This window comes from Xenopus laevis, chromosome 4L, assembly GCF_017654675.1.
Source record: "Xenopus laevis strain J_2021 chromosome 4L, Xenopus_laevis_v10.1, whole genome shotgun sequence".
Taxonomy (NCBI): Eukaryota; Metazoa; Chordata; class Amphibia; order Anura; family Pipidae; genus Xenopus; species Xenopus laevis.
In genome coordinates this window covers 23814036-23828834 of record NC_054377.1, presented here as the reverse complement: position 1 = coordinate 23828834, position 14799 = coordinate 23814036, and the positions used below count along the sequence as shown (strand labels likewise).

Here is a 14799-nt window from a genome sequence, read left to right as displayed (position 1 = left end):
ACCCTTTAAGACCTTTTTATTACATGGCCCCTTAAGCGTATAATTGCTTTCCATAAAAGTGTTGTTAGAAAGAGCATACAACTAACAAGCCATAATAAGCCATAATGCACAGGCTAGACCTTTCCATCATTTATTCATCAAGATGATCCAGTATAAACAGATTGCAGCATGCTAGAGTAGGGGGCTGTTCTGCGCAGAACAGGAAAGATAGTGGAAGGCAAGTCTCAACTATCAAGAAAATCATATATGGGCAATGTGATGGAATGAGGTCAGCATATAAAACTGTATATTTTGATGCTGCCATTGATCTGTATCTCATTAATGGATTTCAGGTCCAGAACAGGAGGACAGAATACACCCAGTGGCACCCCATTAATTGCAAGCCTGAAGCCATTAGTCTCAGAAAAGATGTGTATCTGTGGGGTAAAAAACAAACAAACATAAAAATGACATCCTGTTATTTAAGGTTATTTTTAATCTTGTTGCGTAACTGTGCAATGATACATACGTACTCAATTCCTATTTCTCTGTAAGAAGGGTACCTTGATATCCAGCTATAAGGGAAGGACTGGCCAGCCAGCGCCCCAGAGAACTTTCAACTGAGGGCCCAGAATAACTACTCAATAGTTACAAATGATCATGGACTTTTATATATGAAACACATCTATAGAAATCCACATTTACAGGACTTTGTTGGGACCTAGTTGAAAGATTTGGTTTGTTCTCAAATGTAACATTTGTGTGCGTAATTCTATAGATGTACTCTGTATGGACTGCATTCAGGTACCCTGGTTACGAGTGCCTTTTAAAGTTGACTTTTGATATTTAAATATGGATAGAATCATACAGACGCATAAGGAAACCACAGTGTTTAGTGTTTATCCTCTCTAATCTAATAAAATATTACCTGAACAAATCTTTCTGCATGAAACAAGAAAAATGGAGTCTGAATTTCCTGGGGCTCAGCCCACCGTGGGCCCATTAGGTAACTGTAAAGCAGGGTCTGGTCTCTAAAGCTGGCAGTTAGCTTGAAAGGAATGAAGTCAGCAGATTTTAACAGGATAACAATCCTATAAAAAAACCAAAAATATTAATCCTATGGAAACGTTAAATGTATAATGCAGTTTTATTAGACTTTTATTCTTGAGAAGATTCCTATGCTCTGGCTTGAAAGATATTTATGTTTTTAAAAGATACATATCCAAAGGAACCAGACTCCTATATAGTATAGAGAAGCAGACCCTGTGACTACTGGAGTGCCATGAAGCTATAGAAGACACCGGGGCACTGAATGATGTATAGAAGTTTTAAGAAAAATATCTTATTACCTAAGTTTTGGTGGCCTCTGAAATTATTTTAATCTCATTGTGCTGAAAGTCCTTATCAGTTTGCACTCTGTAATATTATACCAGAAGTTGTCCAGAATGCTCGGGACATAATTTCCATAATTTGTATTTCCATATGTTAAATCTAGTACAACATTCTTTTAACATTAAATAAACTCAATAGGACTGTTTTTACTCTGATACGCATTAATTATATCTGAGGTGTGATACGGATTAATTATATCTTAGGTGGGATCAAGTACAATGTATTGTTTTATTATTATAGAGAAAAAGGAAACATTTTAAAATGATAAATTCATTATTATAGAGTCTATGGGAAATGACAGAGAAAAAGATTTTTTAAAATTAGAATTATTTGATTAAATGGAGTCTATGAGAGATAGCCTTCCCATAATTTGGAGCATTCTGGATAACAGGTTTCCAGATAAGGGATAACATACCTGTATTGCATACCGGAAACCCAACTTTGAATCCCAAAGCCGTAAGGATTGCTCCACCCCTCATAAACCCCCATTGGCAGGACAGCCATTAGCATTAGCCAGGCAGTCAGGAGACCTGGAGATAATCCATAAACTCTTCCCAGCAGGCACGTTTCAGGGCACGTTTCAGGGGCTGCTGCCGCCTGAGGCAGCAGCCCCAATGCCGCCCCTCCTCCTGCTCCGCTCTTCTAATACCAGCGTCGGAGCGGGTGGAGGAGGGGCCGCATCGCTAGTGCAGTGAGCGCTATTGCGCTCGCTGCGCTAGAAGAGCCGAATTTCCGTTTTAAAAAACGGAAATTCAGCTCTTAAAGTTACCAGAGGCGGCTTTTTGCCGCCCCTGGTAACAGGCCGCTCCATGCCGCCTGAGGCAAGATTCTCACCTTGCCTCATGGCCGGAGCGGCCCTGCTTCCCAGACAGTAAGGGGCCGATTCACAAAGGGTCGAATATCGAGGGTTAATTAACCCTCGATATTCGACTGGGAATTAAAATCCTTCGACTATCGAAGTAAAAGGATTTTAGCGCAAATAGTGCGACTGAACGATCGAAGGATTATTCCTTCGATTGAACAATAAAATCCTTCGAATCAAACGATTCGAAGGATTTTAATCCAACGATCGAAGGAATATCCTTCGATGAAAAAAAGTTAGCCAAGCCTATGGGGACCTTCCCCATATGCTAACATTGAGTTCGGTAGCTTTTAGATGGCGAACTAGGGGGTCGAAGTTTTTTCTTAAAGAGACAGTACTTCGACTATCGAATGGTCGAATGGTTGAACGATTTTTAGTTCGATTCGAAGTTGTAGGTCGTAGTAGCCCATTCGATGGTCGAAGTAGCCCAAAAAACACTTCGAAATTCAAAGTTTTTTTACTTCGAATCCTTCACTCGAAGTTAGTGAATCGGCCCCTAAGTGAGCACTGGTCAGATAGATTTCACATTCATTAATTTGCATTTTATGAGGCAGAGAATGTTGGCCAACAGGCAATCAGTAACACTTGCTCAAATTACAACATAGGCTGCTAACACCATAAACTAGGTTACATTTTGGCCCACTACACTCTGGATGGAAACCATTTATTAAACACAAAATCAGTAATACCACCGTAGGCTACTTTATACTCTGTGATGCACTGACCAGAATATACTGATTGTCCCTGTACTGTTAGCTATCCCTAGTGGGGTATGGACCCTACTACCTCTTACTTCAAATTAGCTATTACTCATGTATTATTGGGCTTGCCTAAGTTCACCTTCTATCTATTGCTTATGGAAAAAGCTCAACCCACTAGGTAGCCTCAACATAGTCTACCTCTCAAAGAAACCATATACTTGGGAACACATGCTGAATTTATCATATTGTTCCACGGGTACACCTCTAGATCAGGAAGTAAGTTGAGCAGGGCAGAGCTAGCAAATAAACAAGCCCCAAAATGTAAGATATAAATGTAGTAAAACAGACATAGTACTGACTCATCTGGGTTGGCTGACGCTAGACCACGCACGGTAGTCATGTGGCCTTCTGAGATACCATTGGGTAAAGTCTTTGAAAGGGGTGTAGTCTGTGAAGAGAAATAAAAGAAAAGGTTGAGAGCACTTTTTCCTAGTGAAGTGGGTCAATTATAAAACCTTGGGGAGGGCCACATTCAGTTTTTGGACCTCCAGCTGAACAGCTTGACAATGTATGAGGTTAACAAAATACTGAACATACGTTATGGAATTACAATGGCAAGAAGGTCCAATAACTTTTTAGGAGGGGCCTTTAAACTGTAAATGCCGCTAAGCCGTTAATTACCCCTTGTTGCAGAGTCAGCGCAGTGGAGCTCACTGGTTCCATCTTCCAGTGCTTCCATAATCTTCAGGTCTTCTGGCAATTCGGTAATTTTTTTCACTTTTGGCAAATGCGCAGTTATCACAAAGCAGAAGACTCCAACTGTGCATGCGCCGATACGGCAATTACTTACCAAAGATTACTTGCCAAACTAAAAATCTTTTCTTATAGGCTCCTACACCCCACCTCTGTCCTTCTCTCCAAACTACATTTTCCATCCTGCCACCACCCCATAACAGGGCCTGCTCATCCCCAAGTCATGGCCCCTATCACTCCTCTGACTTCCAGCTTGCTCCTTTGGGACCCCTGTCTGTATGAAGTGGTGCATTGTGAACTTGGGGTAATTAGGCCTGTGTTCTCAAGGTGGCAAAAACAGAAAGGGCAAGTTTTCACCTATTTGCATAGGTTTCTCATGAAATCTTATAAAGATGTAAGAAATCCATTTACATCCACAATTGCACTGTAAACTTACCATCGCCACATTGCCAAGTTTTAGGGGCTGGAATACAAGAGAAAAAGAATTTATGTGATTAAGTGATGAATTAAAGTTTTGTTACTGGTGCAGTAAGTGGGGTTCATGATTATAGAAGCATTTCACATGTACTTTACAGGAACTTTAAAAAGGCAAGCCTACCACCTAGTGACTGATGTACAAAGTACAAGTGTCTAAACATCTTCCCAAAATTTTAAATAAATGAACATTATACGCTGGAGTTTCCCATTAAGGGGGCCCCAATGACAATGCCTACTGGAAACATCATTATAGCAATTCAGACTCACAAAGATGTTGGTATGTGCTAAAATCACATAACTTGCAAGAAAAGAATAGAAAGACGAATCATTCATACACCACCTAAGATTACACAGTGTATAAGAAAGTCAGGCAATTTCCCAATAAGGTACAATCTCAATGTATACAATTTTGGAAAGCAGGATTTATGTGTCTCCTTGTTTATTACCTGGCACACTGGATATTCTGTGATACTGTCACTAAAAGGCTATAGAAGAAGCAAACAAGATAGACTGTTACTGAGATTAGTAAGAGGGCACAGAAATAAAACAGGATAAATGTATAGGTAGCACAGGGTAAATAAAAGAGTATCATTCACAGAAGAGAAAGTGACCAAGAATAACCATGACCATTACACAGGTATGGGATATATTATACAGAATGCCTGGGGTTGTCGGGAAAAGGAATCTTTCCATAATGTGGATCACAATACCTTGTGTACTAAAACATCATGTTAAAAAACCCAGTAGGCTAGTTTTGATCTTAGTTTGTATCAATTACAAGGTACTGTTTTATTATTACACAGAAATCAGCTTTCTGGATAACCAGTTTCCATGTAACAGATTCCATAGCTCTACACAAATTCTAAAAACAAAAATGTCACAAATCTTTATGAACATAGATCTGGGTAGAGCAATGTATCCAGCCACAGCTGACTTTCTCAAGCGGACATTCAGTGCAATAGCTGGGGCTTCGCACCCTTACGACAGGTGAACTTGCGCTATGGCGAAGAGACGTAACTACGCCAGCACACGAGGCGAGCTGTAATCACCAGGTCTAGCAGCTACTCCAAGTGGACGATACAGTTCCCTGTCCGCCGACAAGGGAGCGCACCCTGAGGAATACACGCTAGACTATAAGCTTTCGTTTCACTACGATCTGGTAAGCGAAAAAATATACCACAGGGCGATACTTGCGGTTCCGACGATATAACACCATTTGAAGCCTCTGTATTGCAGGACTACATCGAAGACGATATACACGCATTTGTACTTCAAATATGTGAGTAGTTCCATAGAAAGTCTGTAAAGGTTTCTCTTTTGGGCGTACTACTCTATATATTGTCTCCCCACACAGGTCCCTGGAAATATTTTATCTGCAATTACTAGCGCACCCTACCCCATAATTTTCAAACGCTAATTCACTAACTTGCGCATTTTACTGAACGTTACCTCTTGCGCCAGACTTGCCTTCTTCACCTCAGACCAGGCGAAGTGCAATAGAGTAAATAGGGATTGCTTCAAAAAAAGTTGAAATTTTTTCTAAGTCGCAAAAAACGCTGGCGTCTTTTCCTTTTTTAAGGGTGATGGGCTGAAAAAGATTGTACATTTTTTTGGGGGGTACCCTCCTTCCCCTCCCCTACATTTCCTAACATATGGCACCTAAACTATACAGTGGGCACATGTGTAGGGCAATATAACAACTTTATTTTATGAAGATTTCCAAGGCTTGTGTAGTGTAATGTATTTGCTGCAACATATACGTCCATTGTACTTTAACTTAGCGCCGTATGCAAATTAGGCATCGCTAGCATAACTTTGCTTGACGAATTAACGATAGCGCAACTTCGCTACCGTTCGGCTCCCTGAGCGCAACTTCGGATTTTAATGAATGGCGAAACTTCGCTTGGCGAAGTGCGGCGAAATGAATTTGCCCCCATATGTCTAAGGCTTGCCATAGACATGCAGATTCTAGCCTCATACATTCTTCCGACCAGCAACTAATCATTCAGATTAAATACAGCAGTAAAAAAACAAATCAGTCGATGTTCTGGCCATGACAGCAAGTGTACAAAAGTCAGACAAATAGTAGTGACAATCTCTAATTGATATAGTCAGATCGGCAATACATGCAGAGATCTGATCGGTAGCCAATATAAATCTGATAAGACTACAACAACAGATCGCCATGGCACGAAAAATGTCGGGACAATCCACACACAGTCCGAAAATTTAACTAAACAAAATTTTCGTGCAATTTTATCTTTGCATCTATGTACTGCTTATGGGCCCTTCCACACTGCAGTTTATTTTATTTTAAAGGGGTGGTTCACTTTTCTTTTAGTATGTTATAGAATGGCTAGTAATATTCAACTTTTCAATTGGTCCTTATATTTTTCTTTTTTATAGTTTGTTAATTATTCTTCGAACTCTCGAGATTTCAGATGGGGGATCACTGATAGCGATGTATTTTCGTCCTTTGCAACAATAGGCACTAGTCTTTAGAGCACCTCCCCCCGATGGCAATATGTGCATGCATGTGATGTCATGTTTGGCAGCAAGTCAGTCACATCTGTCAATGCATGAGGTCACCCCTGCCAATACTGAGCCAGGTACTGTACCCCTCACCGATCCAGCTCCGTTGCTGGATTTACACAGAAAATTTCAGGAGGTGACTTCAGGAGGAAATTTTATTTTTTTCTAGAAAAACTACATTTATCATATAGGTGCTCGAGGACAACACCCCTAACCCTGCCACACTAGGCATACGATAGGCCCTTAGGTACCTCTCTCTCATATATATCTCATGTATTGTTATTGCTTTTTATTAGTCATCTTTCTATTCAGCCCTCTATTATTCATATTTCAATCAGTGCATGGCTGCTAGGGTAATTTGGATCCTAGCAACCAAATTGCAAACTGCACAAAATAACTCAAAGACCACATATAATAAAAAATGAAAGCCAATTCCAAATTGTCTCGGAATATCACTCTCTACACCACATAATTGAAAAATGAACAACCCCATTTAGAAACCTGACTGTACCCATGAGTCTTAAAATGGGTCTAGGTCCCAAGTGCAAGAGAAGCCCACTATTAACAGATTTTGGAAAGCAAGCAAATCAAAGTTGGCATCTTAACTTTTTGGGACTGTCCCCCTTTATCAAGTGGTGGCTCCATTAAATATCTCTTAATATCGAACAAAGGAATTGTAATTATCTTGATAATCTGCCACATCAAAAAAAGTCTATAAATACATAATAGTAATGTGAGTCCCAGTGATTACTACTACACACCTTTGTGGTACTTACATTTCTGCACAGGAAAGAGATCCCCTGCACTGAGATATCTCCATGTATTCCTATTGTGTCTACATCACACAGTGGGAGACGGTTGGGGTAATCTAGAAGGTGTTGGCCATTAATGCTGACCTGATGGAGAATAGAATAAGTTGCTGCAGAGTATTGTATCAAACATGAGAGACACCTCCTTGTATCATGATACCAACGACAGGATCAATGCCTTCCCACCTTCTTCTCACCTTGATTTTGTCCTCCAGAAAAAGGAAGAGCAACAAAAATGGTTGCCCCTTGCGAAGCTGAGGACCAGGATGGTGGACCTCATGAAGCCACTGTTCCATGTGCAGAGTATTGCACACTACTGATGTTTCAGAGGAAGAGAATCGGGGGTTAAAATGAAAAGCCACATCAGCTCGTGGCCTTGTGCTGCAACCCACCTGTAGATCTATCTGGAATCTAGGGAGAGATAGACAAAAGATACAGTATTTCTGAATCATATAACGCCAACCAATTAAATCCAGGGGCATTCTGTCTGTATACTGGCGGTACAGTGGCCTGAAATAGTGAAAGGCTGTTTTTAATCGCACATCAAATACAGCCTATTTTTTTAAATACATTTCGGTTGGTCTTTTTTTATTCGAATTTTGAGTTGATGGGAGGATGAGAGTTTTAAAAAACTTTTATTATTATGTATCATGATCTATATAGCTGGAAGTTGTAGTTAAATGGATTTGTTAGTATGTACTGTGAAGCAATATTTTGACTGTAACAAATGTTGTTATATTGCCTGGGCCTTCTTGCTAATGTAAATTACAACTCCCAGAACCTGAACTCATAATGCATACATAGTATGCAGGTTTATTGTTACTCGTTATTACGTATATCGTTATATATTTCAATTCTGGCCCTGTCCTATTCATATTCCTATCTCTCACACAAACCACTGTCTGGTTGCTAGGGTAAATAAGACCCTAGCAACCAGATAGATGCTGAAATACCAAATTGGAGAGCTGCTGAACAATAATCAAAATAACTGAAAAAAATGAATAAAGAATTAAAACGAAATGCAAATATCGGCATCATACTAAAAGTTAATTTAAAGGAGAAGGAAAGCTACGGAGGCATTTTATTGCCAATAGATTAGCTGCAATAGTGCAATCTAGAATGCTATATTTATTCTGTCGAATGTTTTACCATACCTGAGTAAAAAGCTCTAGAAACTCTCTGTTTGTTTAGGATAGGAGCTGCAGTATTAACATGGTGTGACATCACTTCCTGCCTGAGTCTCTCCCTGCTCTGGGCTCAGATTACAGTAGAAAAGGGAGGGGGTGGGGAAGAGGAGCAAACTGAGCATGCTCTTGCCCAGGGCAATGAGGTTTAAGCTGAAGGCAGGAAGTCTGATACAGAAGCCCATGAGTACACAATAGAAGGAAAGAAATGCAGTGTTTCTTTTGACAGGGGACTCAGAGCAGCACTACTTTGGGGGTTTACTGGTATATTTAGATGGACCTTTCTGATAAGGCTTACTTAGTTTTAACCTTTCCTTCTCCTTTAAAGGTAAACTACCTCTATTAATGCCAGTGTTCTTTGCGGATTGGAACACACATTTTGACTCACCTATTAGCTGTGCCAGAGACTCTGCCTTGAACAAGAACCATTTTTCCAGGACGCAAACCCCCAAAAATTGTGCACATGTAGGGAACAACCTGCAGGGACACAGTATTTTGTAGAGTTACGGTTATATATCTACCATAAGTAAGAGGTAACCCTTTAATAGATGATGTTTCTTTTTCCTGGAAGAGTACCAGGGATAACATTTACAGTTACCGGCCATATATCAGCTGATATTGTCTGTTCTGATATAGTTCAGGTTTGTTGAAATATCCCATCAGACAAGGAGTGTATCAAACTGTTCATGTGATCTTCTTATAATGTATCTGCACCAGTGTTTGCCCTGGGCCCCACTACCGAGGTAACCAAATTGCACAAATTAACCATTCATAGGTGACATCGGCAAACAGCTTTAGGTTACTATAATTCCTGATCGCTTAGTTCTGTTTGTCCCAGGGTACAGTACCTTATTTGGATCCCTTTTACTTCTTCAACCTGAAGAAGTCTAGTTGTAATTGATTTACAACTCACAGAATAGCATAACCACTTTTGGCTAATGGAATACAGGAGGCAGCAGTTCAAGAACACAGGGGCTTATAGTCACCTGGCCATAGACGCACAGATAATATTGTACAAAACAAATTTTCGTACGATATTCAGTGCGTGTATGTTGGGAAAATAGCTGACCAATATCGGCAGAAGACTTGAATATCTGTCGGCTTGTCAATTGGGCTGGGCGGAAAATTTTGAAGGCACCCAAACATCGGCCATTGTTAGTGCTGAATCATCAGATACAAGTAGAATTCTATTGTTTCTACCTGTATATCTGATGATTCAGCCTGTGTATTGAAACGAACGATCTTTCTTGGAAAGATCTTTTCCAAGAAAGATCGTAATTGTTATATCTATGGCCAATGTGGTCTTGATTATTTCTTTACTTTATTTCTACAGCATGCAGGGTCAGATTGGGCTGGTAAGGCACTGTTACAAATCCTGGGGGTTCTAGCCCTCATGGGCTAGGGGGGCTTCCTCGTCTGAAATGCTGAGCCCTTGCTTAAGTGGCGTCCAATGCATGCCCCCCACCTCTCGATCGCCACCCCCTGCCAGAGTGAAGTGACAAGGAGGTAGAGGTTGCTAAAGGGTGGGGGGTTTGCCGGGGGTCTGCAATGTGCAGTGATGCTTCCCCCTCATTACTATCATGTATTAGGATTCAAGCAGCTTCAAATTGGCCTGACAAGGGTTAGGTAGAAGAAGTGAGTGCCAGCGCCCCCTCCCCTCTGTTCTGCCTTAGGTATGTTCCAGCCCTGCTTGGATGAAGACCCCCAGTGGGCTGCAATCACCCCAGTCCTACACACGGACAGCATGCAAACAATAGGGGCCCATGGTGAATTCCCAGCTTGAATCCCAATAATGACTCTATAAACAGGTCATTTGTTTCTATAACTATTACCATGTAGATTCCAGAGTGACAGGCTCTGTGGCTGTAGCCAAGTCTGTGCTCCTATTTGTTCTATGGCCACCACAGGTTTGGATACAGACAGCAGCCAATGTATGGACAAAGTAGTTCCAAAATTGTGGGACTGGACCTCCTGCCGGGGTTTGAAAGCAGGAGGTTATATCAGTCAGTTAAAGGGGTAGTTCACCTTTTTAAGATAACTTTAAGGGTTAGGCCACACTGGGCCTTACCCTTAGTATGTTATAGAATGGCTAATTCGAAGCAACTTTTCAATTGATCTTCATTATGTTTTTCTATAGTTTTTTTTTTTTTTTTAAAGGTAAGTTTTATTTCTCATTTTTAAACACATGCAACAATCATACGTACAACAATAAGTACACTCGCAGACTAGACTGTACAATTTAGGCAGGAAGAAAATATGGCACATGCTATCACCAAGCATAACACAATACAGTTATTGAGCAGTTGAGATGGACACTATCAAACTCAGGTGAACTATACATCTGACGGTTAGTTTTTTTTTTTTTAATTTGTTTTCACTGATCCATCTAAAAACAAATGCTCTGTAAAGCTACAAATGTATTGTTATTGCTACACTTTATTACTTATCTTTCTTATCAGACCCTCTCCTATTTATATTCCAGTCTCTTATTCAAATCAATGCATGGTTGCTAGGGGAATTTGCACCCTAACCATCAGATTGCTTAAATTGCAAACTGCTACATAAAATGCTAAATAACTAATAAAACACAAATAAATAAAAACCAATTGAAAATTGTCTCAGAATGTCACTCTACATCATTATAAAAGTTAATCTAAAGGTGGACAACCCCTTTGCTATCCTCGACGCACCTCAAACCCCAGCTTGAAGGTCTATTGGGGTGAGATTTGGGATCAGTATAAATGGAATGTGATAAAGGGCACAAGCTCCCAGGTGCATTAACCCATAGCAACCAATAAACTGCTTATTTTTAAAAACATGACCAGTAAATGCTACCTGCTATAGGGCCTTTAGTAAACTTTGCACCTTTTACTACATAGGCCCCCAAAGAACTCACAAGAATTATATGAAAAATGCTGGTGTAAATAAGAAGACTGTAAATGCGTGAGCAGATGATAAGTGAACATTGTTCCACAGAACAATAATAATGGAGACCAACTGTGGTGTCATTATAAGACATTATTGTAGTTTTTAAGATGGGATGCTGGTGCCCCCCTTTCCTTTGCCTCCATGAAATCACATGACATACTGATAATTCCGAATGCCAGCCTTTTCCCTTTAAAGTACTTACAGAAAGAAGCACACATGGCAGGAATTATATGGGTTAACCACCCCTAGCCCCTGATTCTACTGCCCGTAACACCCCACAAACCGGATAATGAACAGGCGGCTGAAGTAGCAGGGAGAGGGGATCCATATTCATTCTGTATCGGAACAGCAGTTAGTCACAAGGAAAGGGGAGGCACATATTAAATATCTTACCCCTCCTCCATCCTGCCTGAGCCCTCCATAGCAGCACCCATTAACCCTTCTCTTGCCTGAGCCCTACATAGCACCCATTAACCCTTCTCTTGCCTGAGCCCTACATAGCACCCATTAACCCTTCTCTTGCCTGAGCCCTACATAGCACCCATTAACCCTTCTCTTGCCTGAGCCCTACATAGCACCACTTAACCTGTTCCTTGCAGAGAATCAGTTAACCCTTTTCCTGCCCCAGGAGGGATACACATGGTGTAAGTATAGGGGGCAAGCCATTGCTCCTTAATGTTGCTCCAATGTTTGGTACTGTTCAGAATGAAAGGAAGGTCTGACTCCCGAAAACTACTTGTACAAGACCCTGTGAAGAAAAGTTTTTTTCTGATTGCACACTTCCTTGCACCAGTTAACCCTTCTTCTGCAAGATCAGAATAGAATAACCTTTCTCCCACCTAAGCTTCTTAAAAGTCTAAATTAGCCTTCTAACCTATAAAATACACAATGCTATATTATGCTGTGTCCTGCATTCGTTTATGCAACCATGTGCTGTGCAACTGAATAAATTACTAATCAGCACCACATCATGTGTGTCTTCTCCTTACTGGACTGTTCATGGCAACTCTACCGGTCCCTGTAGCTCCTACAGACGAGCGTTTTTACCTGCGCTCCGGTTTTTAAGCGTTCAGCCGCAGGGGAGCGCAGGAGTAGAGGCACTGAATTCCTTTCAAAGTGGCTGTACTTACACAGATGCATGTAACCGACGAACGCAGGAAAAATGCAACATGCTGCATCCCAACCTGCATTTGGCGCTTCCATGCATTTGTGTGAGTACAGCCACATTGAAAATAATTCAGTGCAGCTGAACGCATGAAACCGTAGCGCAGGTAAAAATCTGTAAGAGCCCTTACCCAACAGGAGTTTAAGGGCTTATGGGACAGAAGGTGTAAAGTTTGCTACAGGTCTAGTCACCTATAGTAAGATGACTTGCTCTCCAATCCTAGCACTTCAGAACCAAAGTGGATGTGGCTGGGGAACATACTGCTCCTAAAATCCTGGCCTGTGTCTAAGCAAAAGATGAGGCATTGGGATCAGTTAAGAAAATGTCTCTAAGGGTAGGGACACACTGGGCGATTTGGGGAGTTTTAGTCGCCTGGCGACTAATCGCCGCGACTTTTCTCCCCGAATGCCTCCCCTCGCTCTGCGCCTGGCTAAAATGAAAAATCGCCTGCGCTAATCACACGCGGCGATTCGTTTTCCGAAATCGCCCGAAGTTGCCTCACAAGGAAACTTCGGGCGACTTCGGAAAACGAATCGCCGCGTGTGATTAGCGCAGGCGATTTTTCATTTTAGCCAGGCGCAGAGCGAGGGGAGGCATTCGGGGAGAAAAGTCGCGGCGATTAGTCGCCAGGCGACTAAAACTCCCCAAATCGCCCAGTGTGTCCCTACCCTTAGGGCTCTTACAGACGAGCATTTGAAGCTGCGCTCCCCTGCGTTCCGTTTTTATGTGTTCAGCCGCAGGGGAGCGCAGGAGTAGACACATTCAGTTTTTTTCAATGGGGCTGTACTCACACAGGCACATGTAGGCGCTGAACGCAGGTTGAGACACAACATGCTGCATTTTTCCTGTGTTCGGCGGCTACCTGAATGCGTCTACTCCTGTGCTCCACTGCGGCTGAATGCATAAAAACGAAACGCTCGTCTGTAAGAGCCCTAAACAGCAAAACAATATGGCAACTCCCATATGTTAAATTAGTCAGATATACAGGGAATATTTTTATATATGTACAAATGTACACAGAAGGTCTGAGAAGCATGAGTGACCAAAAATCTGTCAGCCGGATAATCTTCAAATTAGGCCATGAGTAGTTGCTGTTAGAAATAAGGCACATTTGGCGGCGGCCTGTTCATGCAGAAAAGCCCCATACATATGAAAGCTGTGCCGAGTCCATCCTCTGTCAGTAACACAAGAATAAAGTTGCACAAATACACTCTACACTAATTCATACACAGATAATAGGTAACAACTTACACACCTCTGACAAGTCAGATAAGCTTATGTACATATAAACCACATTAATCTGCAAAAGATAACAGGGAACCATCTGACAGATAAATACAAATCTTTAAATATTTACTGAAGGGAGAGAGCAAGCAGAAGTCATATTGGAAAAGAACTTCTGTATCACCAGTTTGCAAACACAGAGATGCAACGGAAAGCCTAGAATGTGATATAACAAACAATCTCCCTCTATAACTGTGCTTAGTACAATGGGATACAGGTATGAGATTCTTTATCCAGAAGCCTCTTATCCAGAAAGCTCCAAATTAGGGGAATGTCATCTCCTATAGACTCCATTATAATCAAATAACTCAAATAAAAAAAAAAATAATTTTCCCCTATAAAAACAGTACCTTATACTTCATCCTAACTAAAAAATATAAATAATCTATACTGAATGGAAAATAATCCTATTAGTTTTATTTCATCTTTTATTATTTATAAGAAGACTTAAGGTATGGAGTTATACATTATTCAATTCAAATTATTCCCTTATCTGGAAAACTCCAGGTCCCAAGCATTCTGGGGTACATGTCACATACCTGTACTTACAATTACTCATATGTGCAGCTATGTAGCTAAATTAATGGCTAACTAGCCGTGCAACATGTGAATTCCATATGTAGCCGGTATTAAAGGGGTGAGGTGACAAACCTACCCATTGTGGGATCCATTATCTGGGACTGTCTCTAGACCATTGGACAGTATAGCTCTGCACCCAGGGGTGGTTCACCTT

At 41.1% G+C, this 14799-nt stretch overlaps 1 protein-coding gene across 4 annotated transcripts; it reads right to left on the bottom strand.

The window, feature by feature from the left end:
* Positions 1-116: 116 nt before the first annotated feature.
* Positions 117-12030, bottom strand: lgals12.L (galectin 12 L homeolog). 4 transcript variants are annotated; one of them, XM_018257555.2, is made up of 9 exons: positions 12011-12030; positions 9078-9166; positions 7703-7916; positions 7473-7592; positions 4611-4649; positions 4124-4150; positions 3294-3382; positions 908-1070; positions 117-416 (listed from the first exon to the last, which is right to left on the bottom strand). In XM_018257555.2, the coding sequence occupies exons 2-9, from the start codon at positions 9152-9154 to the stop codon at positions 270-272; spliced, it is 876 nt and encodes a 291-aa protein (XP_018113044.1). In that variant the 5' UTR covers positions 9155-9166; positions 12011-12030; the 3' UTR covers positions 117-269. The 4 variants fall into 4 exon arrangements, with proteins under 4 accessions (XP_018113044.1, XP_018113041.1, XP_018113043.1 ...); XM_018257552.2 differs by lacking the exon at positions 12011-12030 and adding an exon at positions 11901-11997; XM_018257554.2 differs by lacking the exon at positions 12011-12030 and adding an exon at positions 11820-11957.
* Between the last annotated feature and the right edge of the window lie 2769 nt (positions 12031-14799).

What these genes read in the sequence shown, in the direction of transcription:
- lgals12.L (XM_018257552.2), bottom strand. Translation starts at nt 11,951, where the DNA reads ATGAATATGGATCCCCTCTCCCTGCTACTTCAGCCGCCTGTTCATTAT. An exon ending in CAGAATATCCAGTGTGCCAG is followed by an intron (nt 4,151 to 4,610) that starts GTAATAAACAAG and finishes CTTGTATTCCAG; the next exon opens with CCCCTAAAACTTGGCAATGT. An exon ending in ATGCAGAAAGATTTGTTCAG is followed by an intron (nt 417 to 907) that starts GTAATATTTTAT and finishes TTTACCCCACAG; the next exon opens with ATACACATCTTTTCTGAGAC.